The 20204-nt window shown below is 40.0% G+C and overlaps 1 protein-coding gene across 1 annotated transcript in view; it reads left to right on the top strand.

Annotated features, from left to right (window-relative positions):
• Nucleotides 1-9152: 9152 nt before the first annotated feature.
• The window catches only part of EIF3H (eukaryotic translation initiation factor 3 subunit H), a 90522-nt gene continuing 79470 nt past the window's right edge, over nt 9153-20204 (top strand). Inside the window, exon 1 of the mRNA XM_074145204.1 lies at nt 9153-9293. Within this exon, the coding sequence (XP_074001305.1) occupies nt 9174-9293 (120 nt within the window). The 5' untranslated portion in view covers nt 9153-9173. The remainder of the gene's footprint in view (nt 9294-20204) is intronic.

Below are 20204 nucleotides of genomic sequence, written 5' to 3'. Positions count from 1 at the left end.
AGGAACCCTGTCTTGATAGAGGAAGAGGAGCACAGCCCGCTGACTGACCCTTCTCTGTCTCAACTTCATTCTTCCTTGGAAAAATCTCTCGATGATCGTGTGTAAGTGTGAGTATGTGTATCGAGCTACCCTCTGTATTGCCCCTTATATCCTAACCTTATTTGATCCCCTCCCTGGGGTGATGTTTTAGCATGATTTGGGTGGAGAGTCAGGTGCCATAGTCATCTGTGTTTAGCATGTTCTTTTTGCTCATATCATACTTAGGGGTGTCAACTTTAATACTAATTTTCTGGATAATTAAGCCAAAGGTCTCAGTCCGGGCAGTGGGGCCTTCAAGATTCTTTGCTGAAGCTGTTTATTTGCTTCTTCCTTGGTTTTTCCAAAGACAAAAACCAGAATTTGAAATTAGGAACTTCTTTTGCTGAAACAGAAGTTCCTGATCGCTGCCAGACAGGATACTGGTCTAGGGTACAGTTCTGCTGTAACAAAGCCATTCCTGTGATTTTAACAATAATATTAATACCTTATGGGTAAATATACAGTATTTATGAAAATAAGGTGTCACACTGAAGGAGACCTCCTATATATCCAAAGAACTTACCAAATCTGAGCAATGGTAGGCGTCACGGGAAACCTGGCTTCGCCCCTTGCACTGCACACAAAACTTCCTTCAGCAGAGTATTAGCTCTTTGCAGGGAAGAGCATCTCTTGGCATATATGAGTTCAGCTCTGCTTTTGAGATACTAGGTAATGCAGCAGTAGAATTAAATAACGTAAAATTGCTGTGACATGTGGATTACTTGAAGCGAAAGCTGTTCTTTATCAAAAGAGCTTTGATGTCGGCCTAATAACAAAGATTTCCCTTAATAGCTGGCACTTGGCAAACGCTTGTAGCTTGGCAAGAAAAAGATCTCAGCTCCTGATTCTCCCAAACTTGTCTTGTGTCAGACCTTTTTCATCTGAATGTCTTGCTTTTGGGCAAATGTTGTGCTCTGTGGTTATCTGCATTAAGTCTTAGCACCGGACATGCTTAAGTACGAAAAATAAACTGATTTATGAAAAAGAAAAAGGTAGGTGTTTCAATTAGAACATTTGGAAACAAACCCATAATAAATAAACACAGGACAGTAAAAGATTGTTGGAGTGTGTCTGAAAATATTTTCCTAAGTGTTTTTTTGAATTTTTCTGATGTATGTAAAGGCCACAGAGATTAATCAGTATTTAATATACTAAATTATATTTGTCAGAATGTTTATTATTAATGGCTGGCCCCTCCTTTCATCGCCTTGGGGGTGGTTTTGAGCTTTTGAGTTTTAGCCTTCATCATGTACATTCATCTTTTACACTACCTATTTTTCTGTTATCTCATGGGATTGCAGCATCTGGATTTATAATAAGCATGGCTGTGACAAGCCCTGTTTTTTTCTTATGGATTGGTACGAACTCAGCAGATGAGAATTTTGTATGTGATAAAGCTTTCTGAACCTTTCTGGCTCCCCTGTTACCATAATCCTTAGTTAGAAAATTACTTCTGGCTTAATACCATAACTGCCCATCACAGTATGTCCCACATTAACTGTCTTGTAAATTGTACATCATAGGATGTATACATTTAACATAGAGGTTAGGATATTGAGTTTAACTACATACTGGTGGCTTCTGTGGGCAAGAAATAGAATACAGCGGATGTCTCTACAAGCTTTTAAGTGACTGCTTATAGTAGCAAATACTTTGAGAATGCTCTGTAGGAAAAGGTTTCATGGGTAACTTTAGCTTTCGTACTAGAGCTGACAATAATCAGTGGGATTCTTGACAGCTTCTCAAGTGTTATACCAGCTTTTCTCTCCTTTTTGACCTTGAGATCAATGCATATGAATGATGAACAAAATCAGATCTTATAAAATTTAACTAAATCTTTTGTCTTTCTGAATAGATACACATCACTGATACACTTCATTTAGTTTATGCAGCATTTTTCGTTGATGCAGCTCTTTAAGATGTAGATGTTAGACAACTGGTTTCACGCTGCTGTAAGGACACATAAGGGCATCCTCTGAGAGCAGCCTTTCCTCCCTGCACTGTTCATCAAGATCGGCACTAGTGAGTTGCCATTCTGCTGCCTCTATGCTTGCACAGCTTGGAGAAGCACTTGTGTGATGTGAAAGTGCCATAATCTAGAAAAATAGGAAGTCTTTGTGGAGTACCCAGGACTGGAATTGTAACTTCAGTTTGAGGAGCGGGAAGAATGCAGAAGACAGGAAGATATCGTGCCAACACCAATTGTGTGATAGCTGATGCACTAGGTAAAGAGTTTTGGGCCCCTTAGCACAAAAAATACATTGATGTGCTGGAGCAGGTCCAGAGAAGGGCAACGAAGCTGGTGAGGGGTCTGGAGAATAAGTCTTATGCACAGCGGCTGAGGGAGCTGGGGTTGTTCAGCCTGGAGAAAAGGAGGCTGAGGGGAGACCTTATCGCTCTCTACAACTCCCTGAAAGGAGGTTGTAGCCAGGTGGGGGTCGGTCTCCCAAGTCACAGGTGATAGGACAAGAGGAAGTGGCCTCAAGTTGCACCAGGGGAGGTTCAGATTGGATATTAGGAAAAATTTTTACACCGAAAGGTTTATTAAGCATTGGAATGGGCTGCCCAGGGAAGTGAGGCACCATCCCTGGAGATATTTAAAAGACAGGTTGACATAGTGCTTAGTGACATGGTTTAGTGATGGTTTTTATCAGTTAGGTTGTGTGGGAGACTGGCTAGCTGAGAAGGGTCGCGTAGACATGATCCAGCTGGCCGAGCAAGAACTTGAGAAACATCGGATTCAGCCCCCGTAACTGCTGAGCTGGCAAGGACACCCTGTCCTTGACTGTAATTGTTGTATGATAACAGGGAGATTGCAACTGCTCAAGCATGGGAAAAGAGGATGAAAGTAACTGTAAAGAAGGAACTAAGGGCGGGGTTGAAGTTTGGAGGACAGGCCAATCAGAAAGATGTATTGCAGAATATGTATTAGCTAATTATAACGAAGCATAAAAGACGGCTGTACTATTCAATAAACAAAGCTTGCTGATCACTCATATTGAGTGACTCTGTCTTCCCTCCGTCGCGACAAGGTTGATGGTTGGACTAGATGATCTTAAAGGTCCCTTCCAACCTAGACAATTCTATGATTCTATGCTTTACATCTTGTCTCCTATTGCACCTATGAAAGCATCCATTGCTTCATTTGGGAGCAGAACATCCCTCTCCCCCTTTTAGTATTTCTGACAGAAAGTAAATATATCAGGTCCATTTTAGTTCTATTAAACAACTATATGGTTTTTCTTTGGACATTACAGGAAGCTGGAAGACATAAGACATTCTGGATTTTTGGTATACTTACTTCCATTTGTTTCCTCATTTCTTGTTCTCCTTAGAGAAGGTTGTTGTCTTCAGCTTGTGATAGCTTGTGTGTCATCAAGAATCAGAAGGGGCATTAGTTGATCATGAAGGTAAGGCAGAACAAATTGACATCAAAAGAGAAATTATATGGGAAGCCTATCTCAGACAAGAAATTAACTTTATGGCCAAAATTCTGATTTGTGCAAGAGAATTCAGTTGTGTTGTCTGAGATACTACATGTGTCCTTTCACCCTTTCATTGATTTCAGGGAGAAATCAGTTAACTGGGAACAGAGAAGTGGAATCTTTGCAGTGTGGTGATAAATGATGTATACTCTCTATGCTTACATAATTTTCTAATTTGATACTATAGCAAGAGTCTGGCTCTGCTTAGAAACATATAATAATTTTGGGCAAATAACTGTGTTTTACAGGCCAAAATTAGCACTTAAAAAGTCTCAGTCTTTTTTATCAAATACATTTTGTTAGACAATTTTTTTGTTAATTCCTGTGTCACTTTTTTGTTCTCTTAGTTGTATGCGAAAGGTTTTGAGGTGCTATAGTAAATGACCCATTAATAATAAAACAAAAGAAGCTATAAACACCTGGAATGTAAAAAGAGTAGATAAGACTAGAAGGTAACTGAAAACATTTATTGGAAAACAGTTATTGAAAAAAGCAGAGAAAAAGTTGAGCAGTGAAAGAAATCTTTCCCAAGAAAAGGGTTTATATTTAGTAAATGTTTCCTTAATGTGCAGAAATACCTTACTCTGCTACTGTCCATGATAGCTGCTCCACTTCTTTTTAGCAGCAATGCTTTTACATTTAGTCAAGCATATGCTAAAAGACTGCCTGTCTAAGAGCATGGCTGAAACCAGGCATGGCCTCTGAAACCCCTATTCTTACAGAAAATAAATTGAATTTTCAAAGCTCACATTCTGGTCCTGTAGTTCCTTTATTGCATTTGATGTTTGTCCCTGGGGGTTTCTATGCTGCTGCAGCTCCCACCTTTACCATTTTTCTATCATTTCTGCACCTTATTACTTGCCATTTCCTATTTCAAATAAAAAAATCCAATAAACCAAATTTCTTCACTTTGATTCTCTTAAAGAATATTAGAAAAAAATGTGGAGTGGACTTCCATATTGGCACCAATAACTTCTAAAATCACAATTAGGCTCATGACAAATACCAGTACTTACAAATTCTTTGGCATGCACTTATGGACAGATGCACTTACGGAGGCTGATCTTAAATTTTCATATTGTGCTCCTTGTGGAAAGTAGTAAGCATTTGATGAATATCTGAACCTTCAGAAGATTATGATTTAGCAGTGAAACAGAATGCTGTAGAAGCTGCAGAAATAAGCATGCAACGGGCCTGACTTCAGTGACTTGCATCTGGTGAAGTGATCAGTGATACCTGACCAAAGTGGGTGTAGAAGCAGTTACTAAGTGCTGCCTTATTTATCAGGGAGAACCTTTGTTAACACGGGTTGATACACCAGGCGATGTTTCATTCCCTTTAGACAGAAAATGCTGTGGTCAGCAGAACACAGCTGGCTGGAGCCCCTGAACTCCGCAGGGTTTAGGCACAACGCTGCTCGCTGAGGCTGTAGCCGGTATTTGGAGTTGCCCGCACGTGGCCCGCAGCGCGACTGAACAGAATGGCAGAAAGCGGAGGAGCAACATCTGCACTTGGCAAAACTGCATCTGCTGGGGAGACCTGAGGGTTCCTGATACATCTTCTCCCAACTGCTTTTTGTTCGTATACAAAGGAAAGAAAAGAACGAGCGTTTCCGAGACCTTGTCTGTCCCACGGCTTCTGAAACTCGATTCTTCTTGCCTTCCTCCTGTTTTCTCTCCATCCCGTGGGAGAGGGGAGGGAGCGAGAGGCTGGATGGGTGTCTGGCTGTCGGCCGGGGTCAATCCACCACAGATACCACTGACACAGAGGGACCTTCTCATCACAAGGATTCTCACTCTCCCTGTGGGTATGGAAGTGAGAGGCTACTATCAAAAGGCACACTGTGAATAAGAAAGATTTCAAAAGGAGCAACCAGAACGTGCCATGTGTAGAATTATGTAGAATAAGCTTTGTACTTGAACATAAGGATTAAGTACAGCTTTATATTCCCTACAGTTCTCCCAAATACAAGCTGTACTTTAGAATATAATATAATATAATATACTAGAATAGAATAGAATAGAATAGAATAGAATAGAATAGAATAGAATAGTTAGAGTTGGAAGGGACCTTAAAGATCATCTGGTTCCAACCCCCCTGCCATGGGCAGGGACACCTCCACTAGAGCAGGTTGCTCAAAGCCCCATCCAGCCTGGCCTTGAACACCTCCAGGGATGGGGCATCCACAGCTTCTCTGGGCAACCTGTTCCAGTGTCTCACCACCCTCACAGAATTTCTTCCTAATATCTAATCTAAATCTCCCCTCTTTCAGTTTAAAACTGTTACCCCTTGTCCTATCACTGCACTCTCTGATAAATAAGTTGTTAAATACTTAATTTTTAAGCAATGCATCTACCTGCTAAGGCAGAGTAGGTACGTTAAGTATAAAGGCACATTGAAAAAAGTGAGTGATAGATTTGTATGGAGATGTGCCACGTGCCCGTGTTTCTTGATGATTGAAAGTTTAAGCCTGAATTCCTCAACTCTTTGAGAAAACGGAGCTTTTCTGAACTTCAAACTTCTTCTGTAAGGGTGCAAGATATTACAAGGCAATTTTAAGTCTGTGTTAAGAGAATCTGTTGCCACAGAGTTTTGGAGATTATTTTACTGGAAACAATTTCTGTTTGTAGATAATTGATGTTGTTTTAGGCAATTGTAGTTATTAGTGCAACTTGCTATTCAGGGTGCTGTTGTGTCTCAGTGCAAGTACAGACTGCTATATGTGTATCCTAAGTGATTCTTCCCTATTCCTCTATACTTTGTGATAATGAAATTAAGGTGTTCATTATGCTTAGAAATATTTGGAATTGCTGAGAGGGTGGGGAGGAAAAACACAGAATTCAGACACGGACCCATTTACCAAGCGGTAACAAGTCATTGCAGGTTATCCCGGCTCCGGTAACGATTCATGTGCGTGGTCTTAGCCTGCAGCACACACAAACGTGATTCCAGTTGGTTTAGCCCTAAAGGTAAAGCCAGTCTGACAATTTGGAAGGGATTATATCTTTGAACCCTTCATCAGATAATTTCCATTAGCAACACCAGTTCTGCTCATAGCACTGATACGCTGCAGCAGTGCCGTAGAGAAAAATGACACATCCGAATTATACCAAGGTTTTTACTTAGGCAGGACTGGGGAATAAAAGGGGTTTGTTTGGTTTCAGTTTTATTTTGACTGGGAGTATCATTTAAAAATGATTAATGGAATCTGTGCACTACTTGAATTTTCTAAACTATTTTGTGACGGAATACTTCTGTTTTGTGGTTTTCCTGAGTAGCTTGGGTAGTTAATAAAATTTTTCAGTCTGACATCATTTTTATGCCCTCCTTTACAAGAACTCAGTATTTTCAATGGTGAAGTTTTCTATGGCCACTTGCCTGGAACTGGTGAGTTCTATAAAGCACAAAGTTGGTATTTGTGTTTCATTTTTCATGTTAATCATAATTAACCAAATTGACTGAATTATTCTGGCAGTGCATTAAGTAATGTGAGCCCTATGTCAGTCCCTCAAATAGGGCTATTTTGGGTGCCCACAGCAACCTCTTTGAACATGCTGGTGTTCTGTGCTGTAGCTACTTGTTGGGTTTTTTTTGTTGTTGTTGTTTGGTTGTTTTTTTTTTTTTTGTTAATTACATTGTGTTTTTCTGTTCAAAAACTGATAGGCAGGAATAATGTATCACATTTGTCTTATCCCAGGGGTTTTAATTCCTTTTCAGATCCCTAAGAATTTGCCAGTGGTAAAGCACTGTGCATTTACTGACGGAAGGCATGTTTTGCCTATTTAAATGCCTTTCACCAACATCTTTGAAGTAGCCCACAGATCTCCAGCAGCCCATGGACTGGAGTTGAAAACCACTGTATTACCATAATACTGCTTCCCACTCTTAGTTTTCTTTAATTAAAGCTATTTGATCGTATTTGTAAATTAAAACTGAATATGCCTGTGTACAAAACAGCAAAGTGAAATATTAACATTGAATCAAGTAACTTTGTTCTCTAGAAAAACTTCAAAAGGCAACACCAGTGGGAATGCAACATCCAGCCATGGTAACCTGCTAAGGGTAGGACTCAAATCTGCAACACCTACGTGATGGTTGAGCTCACTGGCCACAACACGCTGCCTTGAAATTCCACGTCGTTATTGCATCAGCCTCTCTACAAACCTATTTTTTAGAGCAATGCCCCGATCCCACTGCACACGCACACCTCAATCTCTTTGGGGCACAAGGCACATTTGACCCCAGTGATGCCGCAATTCTAAACTTCACCCTTAATCTCCATTTAACAGAATTTTTCCCAAAGGGAAATCTAAAGTGGGATTCATCAGACCTATTGCAAGGTGTTCTTAGCTCAGCTGGGTATCCAGGTCTCGTTAGTCAATGCAGATCTGCTCAGTGCTATCAGTGGCGTTTAGGTTTGCCTGGTGGGGATGATTCTTATCCTAAATTCTTTGCTTGAATTTGTTCCATCCCTGATGCAGGCAGCTGGTAGGGAACATTCTTGTGATGTTAAGGCTATTTTATAGGAACAGGCAAATGCTGCGCCAGCATCTGCTGGAAAATGCAGATACATCTTGGTATTGGTAAATATGTTCCCTTCCATATGTTAGAAATCAGTGTCAGATACATTGTTGAAGAGATTCACGGTGAATTTTTATGAGGTCACGTATTTGGCATAGTGTACAGACAGGTTTGGGGTGTTTCCTATGTCTGCCTGTCACAGCCCATTTCATTTTTCAGAAAAATGTGTAGCATTGGTTTGTTTTTTGAACAATTTCAAATGAGTAGCAAAGCAAAAGCAACACTTAACACAACACTAAACCCTTTCCCGGGAACAATGTAAGTAGTTGATAGTTCAGGGTTTTCTATCTAACGTTAAGATTTTGTATCCCCTGTCAGCGCACTGATGACTCATTATTCATGCTCAAGACAGAGAGATGTTCACCTAACTCCAGAAGCAAGTCTGCTTTTTCTAAAGCTAAAAATCCAAAACTTCTAAACCTATTATCTCTTGAAAGTAATTCTCCCTCTGGTATATTGGGTGTAAGAGCCCCCAACGAGCAGATCCTCCCTCGGCCCTGCTGAGGATCCTCACTGCAGCCTGCTGGCTGGGCCAGCTCTGGCCCAGTGGCCCAGCCGTGACTGTAGGTGGCCGTTAGCATCAGTATCGCCTATGGAAGACACTGGAAAAGCACCACCTGAGGTTCCCAGGTTGCCAGACACGGTTTGCCAGGCGCCAACCGCTATGTGGGGAGGAAGGGCCCCTCGGCCCCTCTCCCGTCTCGGCTGAGTCAGGGAGGGCACCGCCGTCTGGCACAAGGTACAGGATTTCTCCTGCTCCAGCGGCGCCTAGGGCCACCATGCCGGCTGGCGAGGCCGAGCGAGGACCGGCCAGCCCGCCCGGAGACCACCCGAGGCCCTGAGGGACAACCGCTGTCGCGCCGCCATCACGCCGGAGATGGGCGGCGGGGAAGAGAAGGGCGGTGGCGGCACCGCGCATGCGCCGCGCTCGCCTCCCCGCGGGTTTCCGCCCGGAGCCGTTTCCCCGCGCGCCGCCATAGCCGCTTCCGGTGTTTCGTTTTTCTCTTTCCGGCCGGTGCGAGAGGAAAGATGGCGTCGCGCAAGGAGAGCTCCGGGGCTGCCGGCAGCGGCTTCGGCGCCTCGAAAGGCAAAGGCAAGGCCGCCGCCACGGGCGACTCGGCCGTCAAGCAAGTGCAGATCGATGGGCTGGTGAGCGGAGGGGCCAGGGCCGGGGCGGGCGCTGGCGGAGGGGGCGGGCGGGGCGGCCGCGGCCGCGTGGGGCCGGCTCCGTCCGTGGGGCGGTGCCGCCGGTGGGGGACTGTGCCCGCCGGGGTCGCCGTGGTGCCCCCGAGGGGCGGGAGCCGTTCCACCCTCTTCCCGAAGTTCTTGAGCCGTGGCCGGGCTCCCCCGGTGGTTGTCCCTGGGAGGGTGGCGACTCCCTCTCTCATGGAAGCGAAGGCCGGCACGGGGCAGGAATTAATTCTTTTAAATATTTCCTTTTTTCTTTGCGCTCTGGTGCCCGGGTAGTCAGTTCCCACCTGCTATAGTGCAGGCTGTTGAATACTACACAGGTGTGAGAGACGGTGAGCACAGTGGGTTTTTCCCTCATCCATTAGGCTTTTTACCTTCTCTGTTAGGATTGCTGACACCTATTGTGTTTTATTAATAATAAATAAACGAAAACGAGGGGTTGAAGGGGTTTAGCAGAGTATGAAGCCAGGAGAGGTAATACAGATTAAGTATTAGGAAGAATTTTTTCACTATGAGAGTGGTGAGGCACTGGAACAGGTTGCCCGGAGAAGCTGTGGATGCCCCATCCCTGGAAGTGTCCAAGGCCAGGCTGGATGGGGCTTTGAGCAACCTGCTCTAGTGGGAGGTGTCCCTGCCCATGGCAGGGGGGTTGGAACCAGATGATCTTTAAGGTCCCTTCCAACCTAAACCATTCTATAATTCTTTAATAGAGGCAATCCATGCAGACCTTAAGCAGAAGAACATCTACTCAAGTTGGATTTTGGATTTGCTGCTGGATGTTTTTGTGTCAGGTTATGCCTCACATAACTGATACTACTCTCAGTGACATAAAGTGGGGAAAAAATAGTTACATAAACTTTTTAAGAATGGAAGCATTGTTTGTTATTTGTTCATTATCTTTCCCAAGTGTCACTAGAACATTCTACAGCTGAAGCGTGAAGTAGAATCAGTATACTGGTAATGAGAAGGAAGGTAATTTTGGGGCAAGCTTTGAAGCCTACTTGGCCTTTATTAGTGATAATCTCCATTCATTATCCTGGAGTTATGCATTACAGTAAATGTTTGGGAAGAGGAAGAATAACTTATTTGTGTGTAGTGGTTCTTACGAAAGAGAAAATTTGAATTAATTTGAGTATTTCTGCAGTATTCTGTTAAATTGTCTGTGTATCTCTGGCTTTGGTGCATGTAGGATTTTCAAGGAGTAGTGAAAACTGACCAGTCATGAAATGTAGCCCTAAAAATATAGCTGCTGAAAGCAGAGCACTGCTATTGCAAGTGGGCTCATGCCAGATGGACTCTGTGTGTGTGTGTGTGTGTGTGTTTTTATTAGCAAGTTTGAGAGATCAATGAAAAAGGGAATAGTTAAGAGCAGGACACAGAGTGGCACTTTTAGTTCCATTTCTGTTGGTGTAAAAGGTGTTTTATCAGTTCTGGACTTAATAACAACTATTACATTTGATTTATTTTGTTCCTGCTTTAAGGAAATAGAACAGATGTTTACACATCTGATAGAGAACAGTTTAGAATCTACTTTGTGTACCACTGTTCATTCAAATCAACTATTAGTGGCCCTGATGGTCTGCTTCTGACAGTCCAACAAATACCTATGAGTATTTATTTGCTTTATGCTTTTGTTTATTCCATGTCCTTGTGTATTATTCTGGTACAGCACAGTGGTGCCTCTTGCATGGAGCCTGTATAGAGAAACATGGCTTCCTGAAAACAGTGGAAAGCTTCCCCCTTTCCACTTGGAGAAGACATCTCTCAATGGATCTTACACAAAGCATTCTCAGGACACTTAACATTGTGGTTCACAAATTTCCATGACACCTGTGGTGAAGAGAAGTGTTCGCATAAATTTGCTTCCTATGTAAACAAAGTGGCTTCCATTGCAAATCCTTAGAATGTCATACTGAAATTCTGCTAAAATAAAGTATTTAAATGTCTCATCTGTGCTCTCACGAAGTATTGAGGCGTCATCAGCCATCTTGATGATGACCAGGGTGATGATGTGCCAAGACTGGGGACAGATTTTGGTGGGTGTCAGAGAAGTTAGCGATCTCTTTCTCTCCACTGATGCCTCATATCTTGGCAGTGGCATAAGTAATCCTTTCAAATGGGACTGCTTTGAAAGCAAGGACACACTATGTAGGTTGCTTTTGGATCTGTGTATGCAAAATAGAAGATGCATCAGTCTTCTGTATATGCGAGAATGTGAAAGTACTTTTAGAAAGCTTGTTATTTCAGAGGAACAGTAAAATAAAAGAAAATAATATTACTAATGAAGAGAAGAAATTTTAAATGTCAGTATGTGACCTTAAAACCTTCTTTTAAATTTGGTACAAGTAGAGCATCCTATAGTTAACTTCTTTCTTATTTTAATCTGATTAGTTCCTTATTTTATTACGTGATGGTGTAATTTGGGTTTAGATCAAGTGCAATTTTATTTCAGGAAACAAAATAGTAAATTAAAAAGCACTGCCATGGCAGAAGTAAAATGAAAAATGAAACTCTGACTAATAAGATAGACTAAATCTGCATAACTTCTTAAAGTGTTATTACCACTAGAGTATTTCACAAAAATAACAGCACCAAAATCTAGGAAGATTGAGGGAGAACTGTGTCAGATTGTAGACAGTTGATAACTTGATTGGCCTATCTGAATGCTTGTTTATAAAATGCTTCTGAAATTAAATGTGAACGTGGATTTCCAGTCTTCACAGTTTGACAGAGAGGACAAATACAAGTCTGTACCCTTTTCTGTCAGCCTTTTGCTAGATAGTTAAGGTCTCAGTCATCAACTGGTACATATGGCTAGCTACTGTATCAGCATGATGATAAGGTTCCAAACAATTTATTCTGGTTTTGATAGCTTGAATGTTGTTTTGTTTTCCAGTTCACTTTTGAGAGATCTGTAACAGGCAGAAGTTATCTATGCGTTCAGATATATATTCAGTTTTGAATTAGCGATGTCTTTTGTGAGGCGTAATAAGAAAAAGTGGATGGTACTCCTTATCCAGTTCAGGAATTCAAGGAACGGCTGCAACGTCAAAGAAATTTGAGTTGGTCCATTTGCTTTTACAACACAGAAAAAGACACTGATTTTGTGTGGATTCTGAGCTGTTGATATTGAGGAGGTTTGTTAAATAAGGCACCTTTGAGGTGCTCTCTTTTTGGAACCGGTCATCTTCTGAATTATTGAATTGAATGGGTATTGCAATTTAGACTATGTGATGAATGGAAATAGGAGATTTCTGTTATTTTAAGAATATTGTGATTTTCTTTGGGTTTATTTAGTAATAAAGATTAGTAGTGGCAGCCTATGCTTGTTTTACAGATCGTTGTGTTTAACTCATCCCTAGTGAGCAGGGATGTGGAATCTATGTAAGAATTAGTACAACTGTAAGGGACAACATGTGTTAGTTGCCATATTATAGAAAGTCCTATTATGTCACTAATTTATGCTGTCATAAAGTGCTTGTGGTGATTCAACTTGTATTGGTTCAGCAAACAAAGTATCCCATGTGTTTAAGTTTTTTTACGTTGACCTTTTGTTGATACAGCAGTGTGTCAGAAAAATTATATGCTTAATGAATAAATGTACAATGAAAGCAGTTTCCAAACTAGGTGGCCTAGTCTTGTTCTTTGCAAGAAATGTTAGAAATCACAGGGTTAAAAAACACCTCCATAAACTCACATTTACAATGTGCTTTTTCTTTCACATGAGATACAAACTTTTGTAAGATTTCATGTATTAAGTTTTTGATCATCCTGAGACAAAGCTGGGAAGATGAGTGCGATACATCACGTTCTGTTGCCTTCACGTTCTGTTGTGGAAATTTCAACAGTGTATTTGGGTAGAGATTCCATTGTATTCTCTCTACTCAAGTAGCCCAAAGAAGACTTGTGTTCACAGTATTAGTGGTCATATGCATAGGATATTTCTGTCCTTTATTTTTTGGGGGGCGGGGAGGTGTTTGGCCTTCTATATGGCTGTAGTTAAGCAACCTTTTCATATTTCCAGTTTTTTTGAGAGATAGCGTTTACCTGATCACTCAGACTTGTAATGATTATGATTGCGAAGAGGTTTATAAAGAATCTTAAATACCTTCTGGAGTTCTTAGAAACAGTAATTGTAAATTTTGTTGTGCGTGTCCATTTGCAATAATCATAGAAGAACAAATGATGCTTTTAACGTAAGAACTGAAAAAAACCCATGACTGGGTTTCTGCAGCTTGGTTAGCAGTACCTTTTGGACATAATTAGAGCTCATGCTTTCTTAAAGCTGTTTCTCCATCTGGAGTGCTGTAAGCTTTTTTTACCTTGTGCAAATTGCTTTATAAAGGCGTTTTTAGAAGGTGAATGAGCTTATTCTTCAAGTAGTCTCTTTACTCTGCTCAGATATCTACTTGCATGGAGTCCCTAAGAAGTTATTTCTTCAAGAGAGTTGTCTGTCTTAAGTGCAGTAAAGTCGACAGCAACTTTGGAAGTATAAGTGGAAGAACTTAGGTATGAGCATGGACATCGTATAAGTTTATACTTTATAGAGAACTAGACTAATAATTCCACTGGCTCAGTGGCTTATACCATTGGAACATGTGTATCTGATGTGGTTACCTCAAGCTGTTTTGTAGTTGTGTTTTAAAAGAAATCCAGGATTAAGATCACCTTATGATCACCTTCTGCCATTTGAGAATGTGACAGAACTCAGACATATGAAGACTAGAAATTACTTTGGTTTATTATTAGTTCTGGGACTTCTGCATACTCTCACCTGCCTGGTGGTAGATCAGGGCAGCTGGTGCCAGGTGTACCAGCTGCATTCACAGTTGATTGCAACTGTATTTAATTGCAGGGATGTCACTTAGAGATTGGAAGAGGTGTGGTTGCAACCAGACATCTAGAATTTCTTTTCCCTTGTAAACAGAGATAAAATTTTGTCTACCTTTTCAATGAAAGACAGGATATATAACATGCCTTTTCTAAGGTTCGCATATGGAGAAGAAAGGGTAGCACAGCTCTGGTGTGCATGAGGGATGCATGGAAAGAAAGAATAGAGGCTTTATTCCTGGTTGCTCTTGTGCAACACAATTCCTTGAATGGAGAAGTAGCAGCAGAGTCCAGGTATGTAAGGGAACCACACTGTAGCTTGAACAGTTACGTATTTCTGAAAAAATTCATCAGTGCAGTTCAGACTAAGTTGTGCATGTTTGAGAGCTGTTTCTTCAGTGCTTTTAAGTTTGCTAGATTTTTGGTTTCACAGTTGTATGACCCTTCATAGCAGAGAACTCAAAAGCTGCTCTCAGAATCTTCCCCCAAAGGGCTAATAATTATTACATGCTGTCTGAAATAATGTAAAGCAGTGCCATAATTTGCTTACCTTTCTCTTTTGTTGGCAAGATCTGTTGGTGGACTTTCGTTCGTTGTATTTCTAGAAATTCTTTAGAGGGGGGTGAATTTTTTGGAATTCAGCTGCTGAAATTGGTCAAATTTGGTTCACTGACTTTATATTCTTTTCCTTCAGTAGGTAAGGTCCAATAAATTTCAAACTGAAAGCTGATGGATTTTGTAACATTAGCAGCAGATAGTCCTTTGAATGGAAAGAAATGAATAGTTGTGGCAGTTTTCTCTTACGACCCGCCCAGTCAAGTGACCTTCTGTGTTAATCTACGAAAATAAAAGATGCTTGTGCGTTGCTGTTTCTTGCAAGAAAGTAAGGAAGAAGGTTGGGTTACCAATTGATTGCATTTAGTGATGTCAAAATGCAGAACAAGATCCATAAATTTGCTGGAACTTTTACAAGACTCTCCTACCTACACCTACATTTATTAGTCTGTCTGAATTTGTAAAGTTGGGTGTAAGTATTAATTTGGCCTGTTTCTACAAAACTGATCTTCAGTCTGAAGTTCAAATTTCAATTGCATACCTAAAACTTTTGTAGCTGTCTCTAAAAATCGTATGTTTTCTGGGAATGTGGTTGGTGGTGCTTAATTGTTGATTTATACAGATAGATATATTGAAAATAACCTTTTCATGGAATCATGGACAACCAGTTCAGGTTTTTTCATATCTTGGTGTTTGTTTCCTTAAAGCTAACAAGCATCATCTTTCCTCTTTTTTATTCTTTTCCCGGTACTCATTTGGGATCTGCATTACACCATGGAGATAATGTAACAAAAAAACCATTTATCTTTTTCTTCGGTGTTATGGCTGTGTCATGGAGCACCGCTCTGTTGTACAGGGTTTCAGATATAAACCCACTTGTAGAATATTGCTGTTTTCTTCAAAATGAGGTTATTTTCTTGTCTTCTAGTGGAAAACTTGAAATGAGAGAGGGGGAAAAGGAAATACTGTGTTAATTTTGTGCTTATTGGATTAATGGTAAAGATACTTGGATTTCTTGCATCTGCAATTTCAAATAAGAGCCATTATAACAATAGAACAGCGTGTAATGAGCAAACCTGATTAGTTGCATTTCCTGATATTTATTATCCCTTCAATTGTAAGGTTTTTTTTCAAGATTACTATTCTGCTGTTGCATTTTTTATTTGGCCTTTTTTAGATATGCACTAGGCTGTAGCTTTTAACTGTATGAGTGCCAACCGTTTGCTCTGTAGAACCTTTGCATCCTTTCTCTCACCCAGCAAAGCGAGTAGATGAGGCAAAGAGGGCAGAGAAAGTCTGGTACTAGAGTAACTGCTGTGACCCATGAGAGCAGATGGAACCAGTTAGTTTGTCCTCATTAAAAACTCTTGTCTTCCAGTTGCTGCATTATTTCAGTGGAAGTTCTCAGGGTAACTGTTTCATGTTTGTAGTGGCCCTTCAGCATTTGCTTTTGCAGTATTAGTGTTTTTTTCAACAAAGTACACTAACGTTATGGAGATTCAGTATTACATTCCATTACTTAAGAGTAGCAGGTTGATGGCTGTAGGGTGTTGTGAGACTTTCATTGTTTTTCTTCATTTACAGGTTGGTTTCCCATTACTGTGTAGTGTCATCTTGCAAACTGGTACTCTTGGGTAAGCGTATTCCTGGGCTACACAGAAGTTTAATTTTGTATAAGGGAGCAGCATGCAGATTTTCAGTTGTCTGCTGCTGGAAGTACCAGGAAAAGGTCCTAAAAAGAGATTCTGAATTTCCATCAAAGCTTGGAGACTTCTCTAGAATGCTTTTGTAGTGAAACTTCTAAACCTACTCAACTGTCTAAAATTACACTTAGTAAAGGCCTCCTGTGTGTTATTTCTGCAGTTCTCAGAGTTTTAGTAGTGATACCAGGCAAGATATTAAACTGTAAAAGCAGAGACAAACTCGTGTATCACTCAGAGATGCAAGATCAGACGGGATGAATTACATTTTTACTAGATGAGCACGAAAACGTAAGTAATATAGAAATTGAACTAAGATTCCAAAACAGAGTTACTCCATGTGGTGGGTTGTGGGTCGTGTCTGACCACTAGTATGTAGATAGTGGGTATATGGAAACTTTTTTTCTGGGAAAATAACAACTGTGAGTTGGGAGATGGGATCTTTTAGCCAGGCAAGTGTGCTGGCTGCTGGGCCAGATAAGTGTTTTTTATTAATCAAATTTGCTTTCAGAGTAGCACAAGGAGGTATGTTGTTACTGGGAAGCTGTTTCATTCTTTGCAAATCCTCTGCGTGAGGATATTCTAGGAAGGAAAGTAAAAGTAAAATAAGATAATTCCTCATCTAACTAAATCCTTAAGCACCAATATATGACTTTTTTTCCTTTTAAAATCCTAACCTCTTGAATTTATGTATGAGTTCATGCATTCAGAAAATTATATCCAGTGAAGCTTTTGGAGAACCAGTGTTGAATAAGGTTTTCTTATACATTTATCTTGCATAACAATATATCTGGAGCTTTAACAGCATGCTAAAGCATTAATATGCACATTGCTCTTATTATTTCATTGGGAATGATGTTTCCTTTTTTATTAAACCACTGCATATGAATTCTTTTTACACTTACACCTATTGCACACAGATTTTATATATTGTAGGAAGTAGCAAAAGTTATGTAGGCTTCTCGAAACCACTGTAGGTTTCTATTCATTTATCTTCATAGCTGCTAATGTGGAAAACCTTAGTAATAGTAACAAATTGCCATTCTGTAGCTAATGAATATTGCTAGAGCTTTCAACAGAAGCCTTTACGGAGAGCAATGGGTGAGGTATACCTGAATCTTTAGGCCGTCAAACTCTGAGATTAGAGTTTGAGGCCATGTTAATGCTTAAGATGATCTTCTAATGCCAGGTAATATTTGTTCCAGCTACTTAATTCTGTGAGGCTTTGAATATATATTTAGGTGCATGTTTTAAAGTTTGTATAGAACTTAAGCTAAACCATAAGATATCCTTGTCAATTTATTTAAATTAAATATAAACATACATTGGCCAAAATAAATAAATATGTCAAGAAAATGTTGAGAAGTTGTAGGCCTTGTCTGCGTTTGTATTTGCACCAGTGTGGCTCTAGTATAGATGTTTCTCGTGTCAGATATGACTGATTTACTTAAAGATTGTTACTATAAGCTTCATTACAACATCCTTGATTTGGTGATGGTATAGTGTGCCTAATGGTTTGTATTCTCATCTATGGTATGTAGAGGGTTTTTTATTCATTTTCTTTAAACATAGATAAAAGCTTGGGAGTCTACCACTTTTTTTTTTTTTTTAAATACGAATACCAAAACCTATAAACAAAAAAACCCCAAACAAAAAAACCAACCCCAAAGCCTCTCATTATTGAACTGTTTTTCAATAGTTACTCTACTCACATTTGTTGTATTTAAGGTGCTTGTGCCTTGTTTTGTTATTACCAGTCATTTTTGTCCTAAATGTGTGTGAGATATCCCCAGCTGTTGATAGCGAAGGCTTAGTTAGATTCTTGGGTGAAAAGTTCTTTAGATTTAGATTTGTCTGATCATAGTAAATGAAACAATATCATGCTTACTAAAAACCAGTTTTTGAGGCTTATCTTCTAAATGTTCTTTTAAGCACTTTTTTTTTTTAAGATTGATTGTGTTCCTGCCAAGTGGGTCAAAATCTGTTTCTGTAGTGTTTGAGGACCCTTTGTTTCACGTTGGTAATAGGAGTGAAGTCTATATTAAACTGGCTAAAAATCTTTGACGTTTTCTCGAGTTGTGAAAATCATGCTTTTCCTAGCTCTTCTTGTGGTTTCTTCCCCTCTCCTTTACCCTTTTTGAAGACTTGGCAAAAATGCCCATCTGTGTGCTCTGGTTGCTGTTCTCAGGACAGTTGCTTGACACTGCAGAGCTACAGAATGGGATTTTAGGTTGTGACGTCCTTCAGGCTGTATTGTGTTTTATGTGACCTCCAAAGGAGTTTGAATGGAATTTTAGGTTGACATTTAATCTTTTTGACATTTTTTGGACTGGTTTCCCTAAAAAGTTAGATCACATTAAGCTGACACTAAGAGTTAGTGCTTGAATTGAATATTAGCTTGATGTGTTCATGGATACCTTGAACCACAGAGAAGACAGAAGTGTTCTGCGTTCATTGGGCAATATATATATATGTATGTATATACTTCCTATTAATTTTCAGGTAGAATGAGTTATGTGAATATAACCCAGAGGGGAACTTCTGGCATAGAATCTGTGCTTACATTCAGAAGAGAAATCATTGATGCTTATTAGCAAGTTGAACCTCCTTAGAATGTAACACTTAGCATTTTTTAGCCTTAGTGAAGTTCTGAGGCAGCACACTGTGTTGGCTGCCTCTCCCCTTCTCCCCACTGGCTGGCTACCTCTGTTCCTGCCACTTCAGCAGGACAGTTAATAGCCTCTATGGAAAACGTCCCACAGTGTCTGACCTGCTGGATTTTATGAGTTCACTTTGTCTGTTACCAGAGTAACAGTGGTACAAATCAAAGTGGTAAAGAGTTGAATGCAGTGTACCAAGAATATTATCTGTTTTCTCCGTTCTTTATGCCCTTTTTTACATTACCACATTTCTATTTAAAGCAAAATAAAAAAGATCCATTGTTTTTTCCTTTTTTTTTTTTTTGTTTCGCTAACCTAGGATTCCTTCAGTTCTGGATCTGTGAGTGGTTTCTTCTAGCAAGGAAAAGATATTTCTGTATTGTTTCTTTCTTTCTTTTTTTTTTAATTGTAAACTCTTGTTCTTGCTATTGATTTAATTCTTAAATGTGACGCTATCCCTTTTGAGATTTCTGAACCTGAAACAGGTGAAGTACCCACATCATGGTGGTCTGAGGATTAAAATTTCACTGTGTCCTGTCAACGGGTAGCAGGTATACTTGCTAACAGAGCACAAACTGTAAATGATTTGCAAGAGTGCATTGGTGCACTCAGCATCTACTAAGTGTCATGGTAAGTGTACTCTTGTGAGGCATTTAAAACCAGAACATCTGGTATCACTTCATACCATGAAACTAGTGTGCTGACAAAAGGAGTTAATCTAAACGTGGAGGTAGTTTAAATGTGTTGAGCAGAGTTACACTTCAAGACTCAAAGGGGAAAATACTATTTCAAAACAGCCTTTTTTTCTTTTTTTCAGTGTGCAAGGAGAAATAATGTGTTGGCCTCTACGCTACTGTCATTAACAGTTTAAATTCTCATTATTTTTTGTTCCTATTATGTGCATATCAAACTGATCTCCTGCCTTGTAATTATGTATGCATAGCTGTTGAAAACAGTAAATTGTGCTCTTGTGATACCTACTTGGCTGTGCTAATACTAAGGCAAAGAATATTTCAACCAACTACCTTTCAAATACTTCACTGCATTTTAGGGATTAAAATGTTACATCAGAACCAAAGGAGACAATAAGCAGACCTTTGTGTCTGATTTGGGTGTTAAATGTG

Source organism: Numenius arquata, chromosome 3 (assembly GCF_964106895.1).
Source record: "Numenius arquata chromosome 3, bNumArq3.hap1.1, whole genome shotgun sequence".
Lineage (NCBI taxonomy): Eukaryota > Metazoa > Chordata > Aves > Charadriiformes > Scolopacidae > Numenius > Numenius arquata.
Note: the sequence above shows the minus strand (reverse complement) of the source record. Positions and strands in the feature narration are given on the sequence as shown.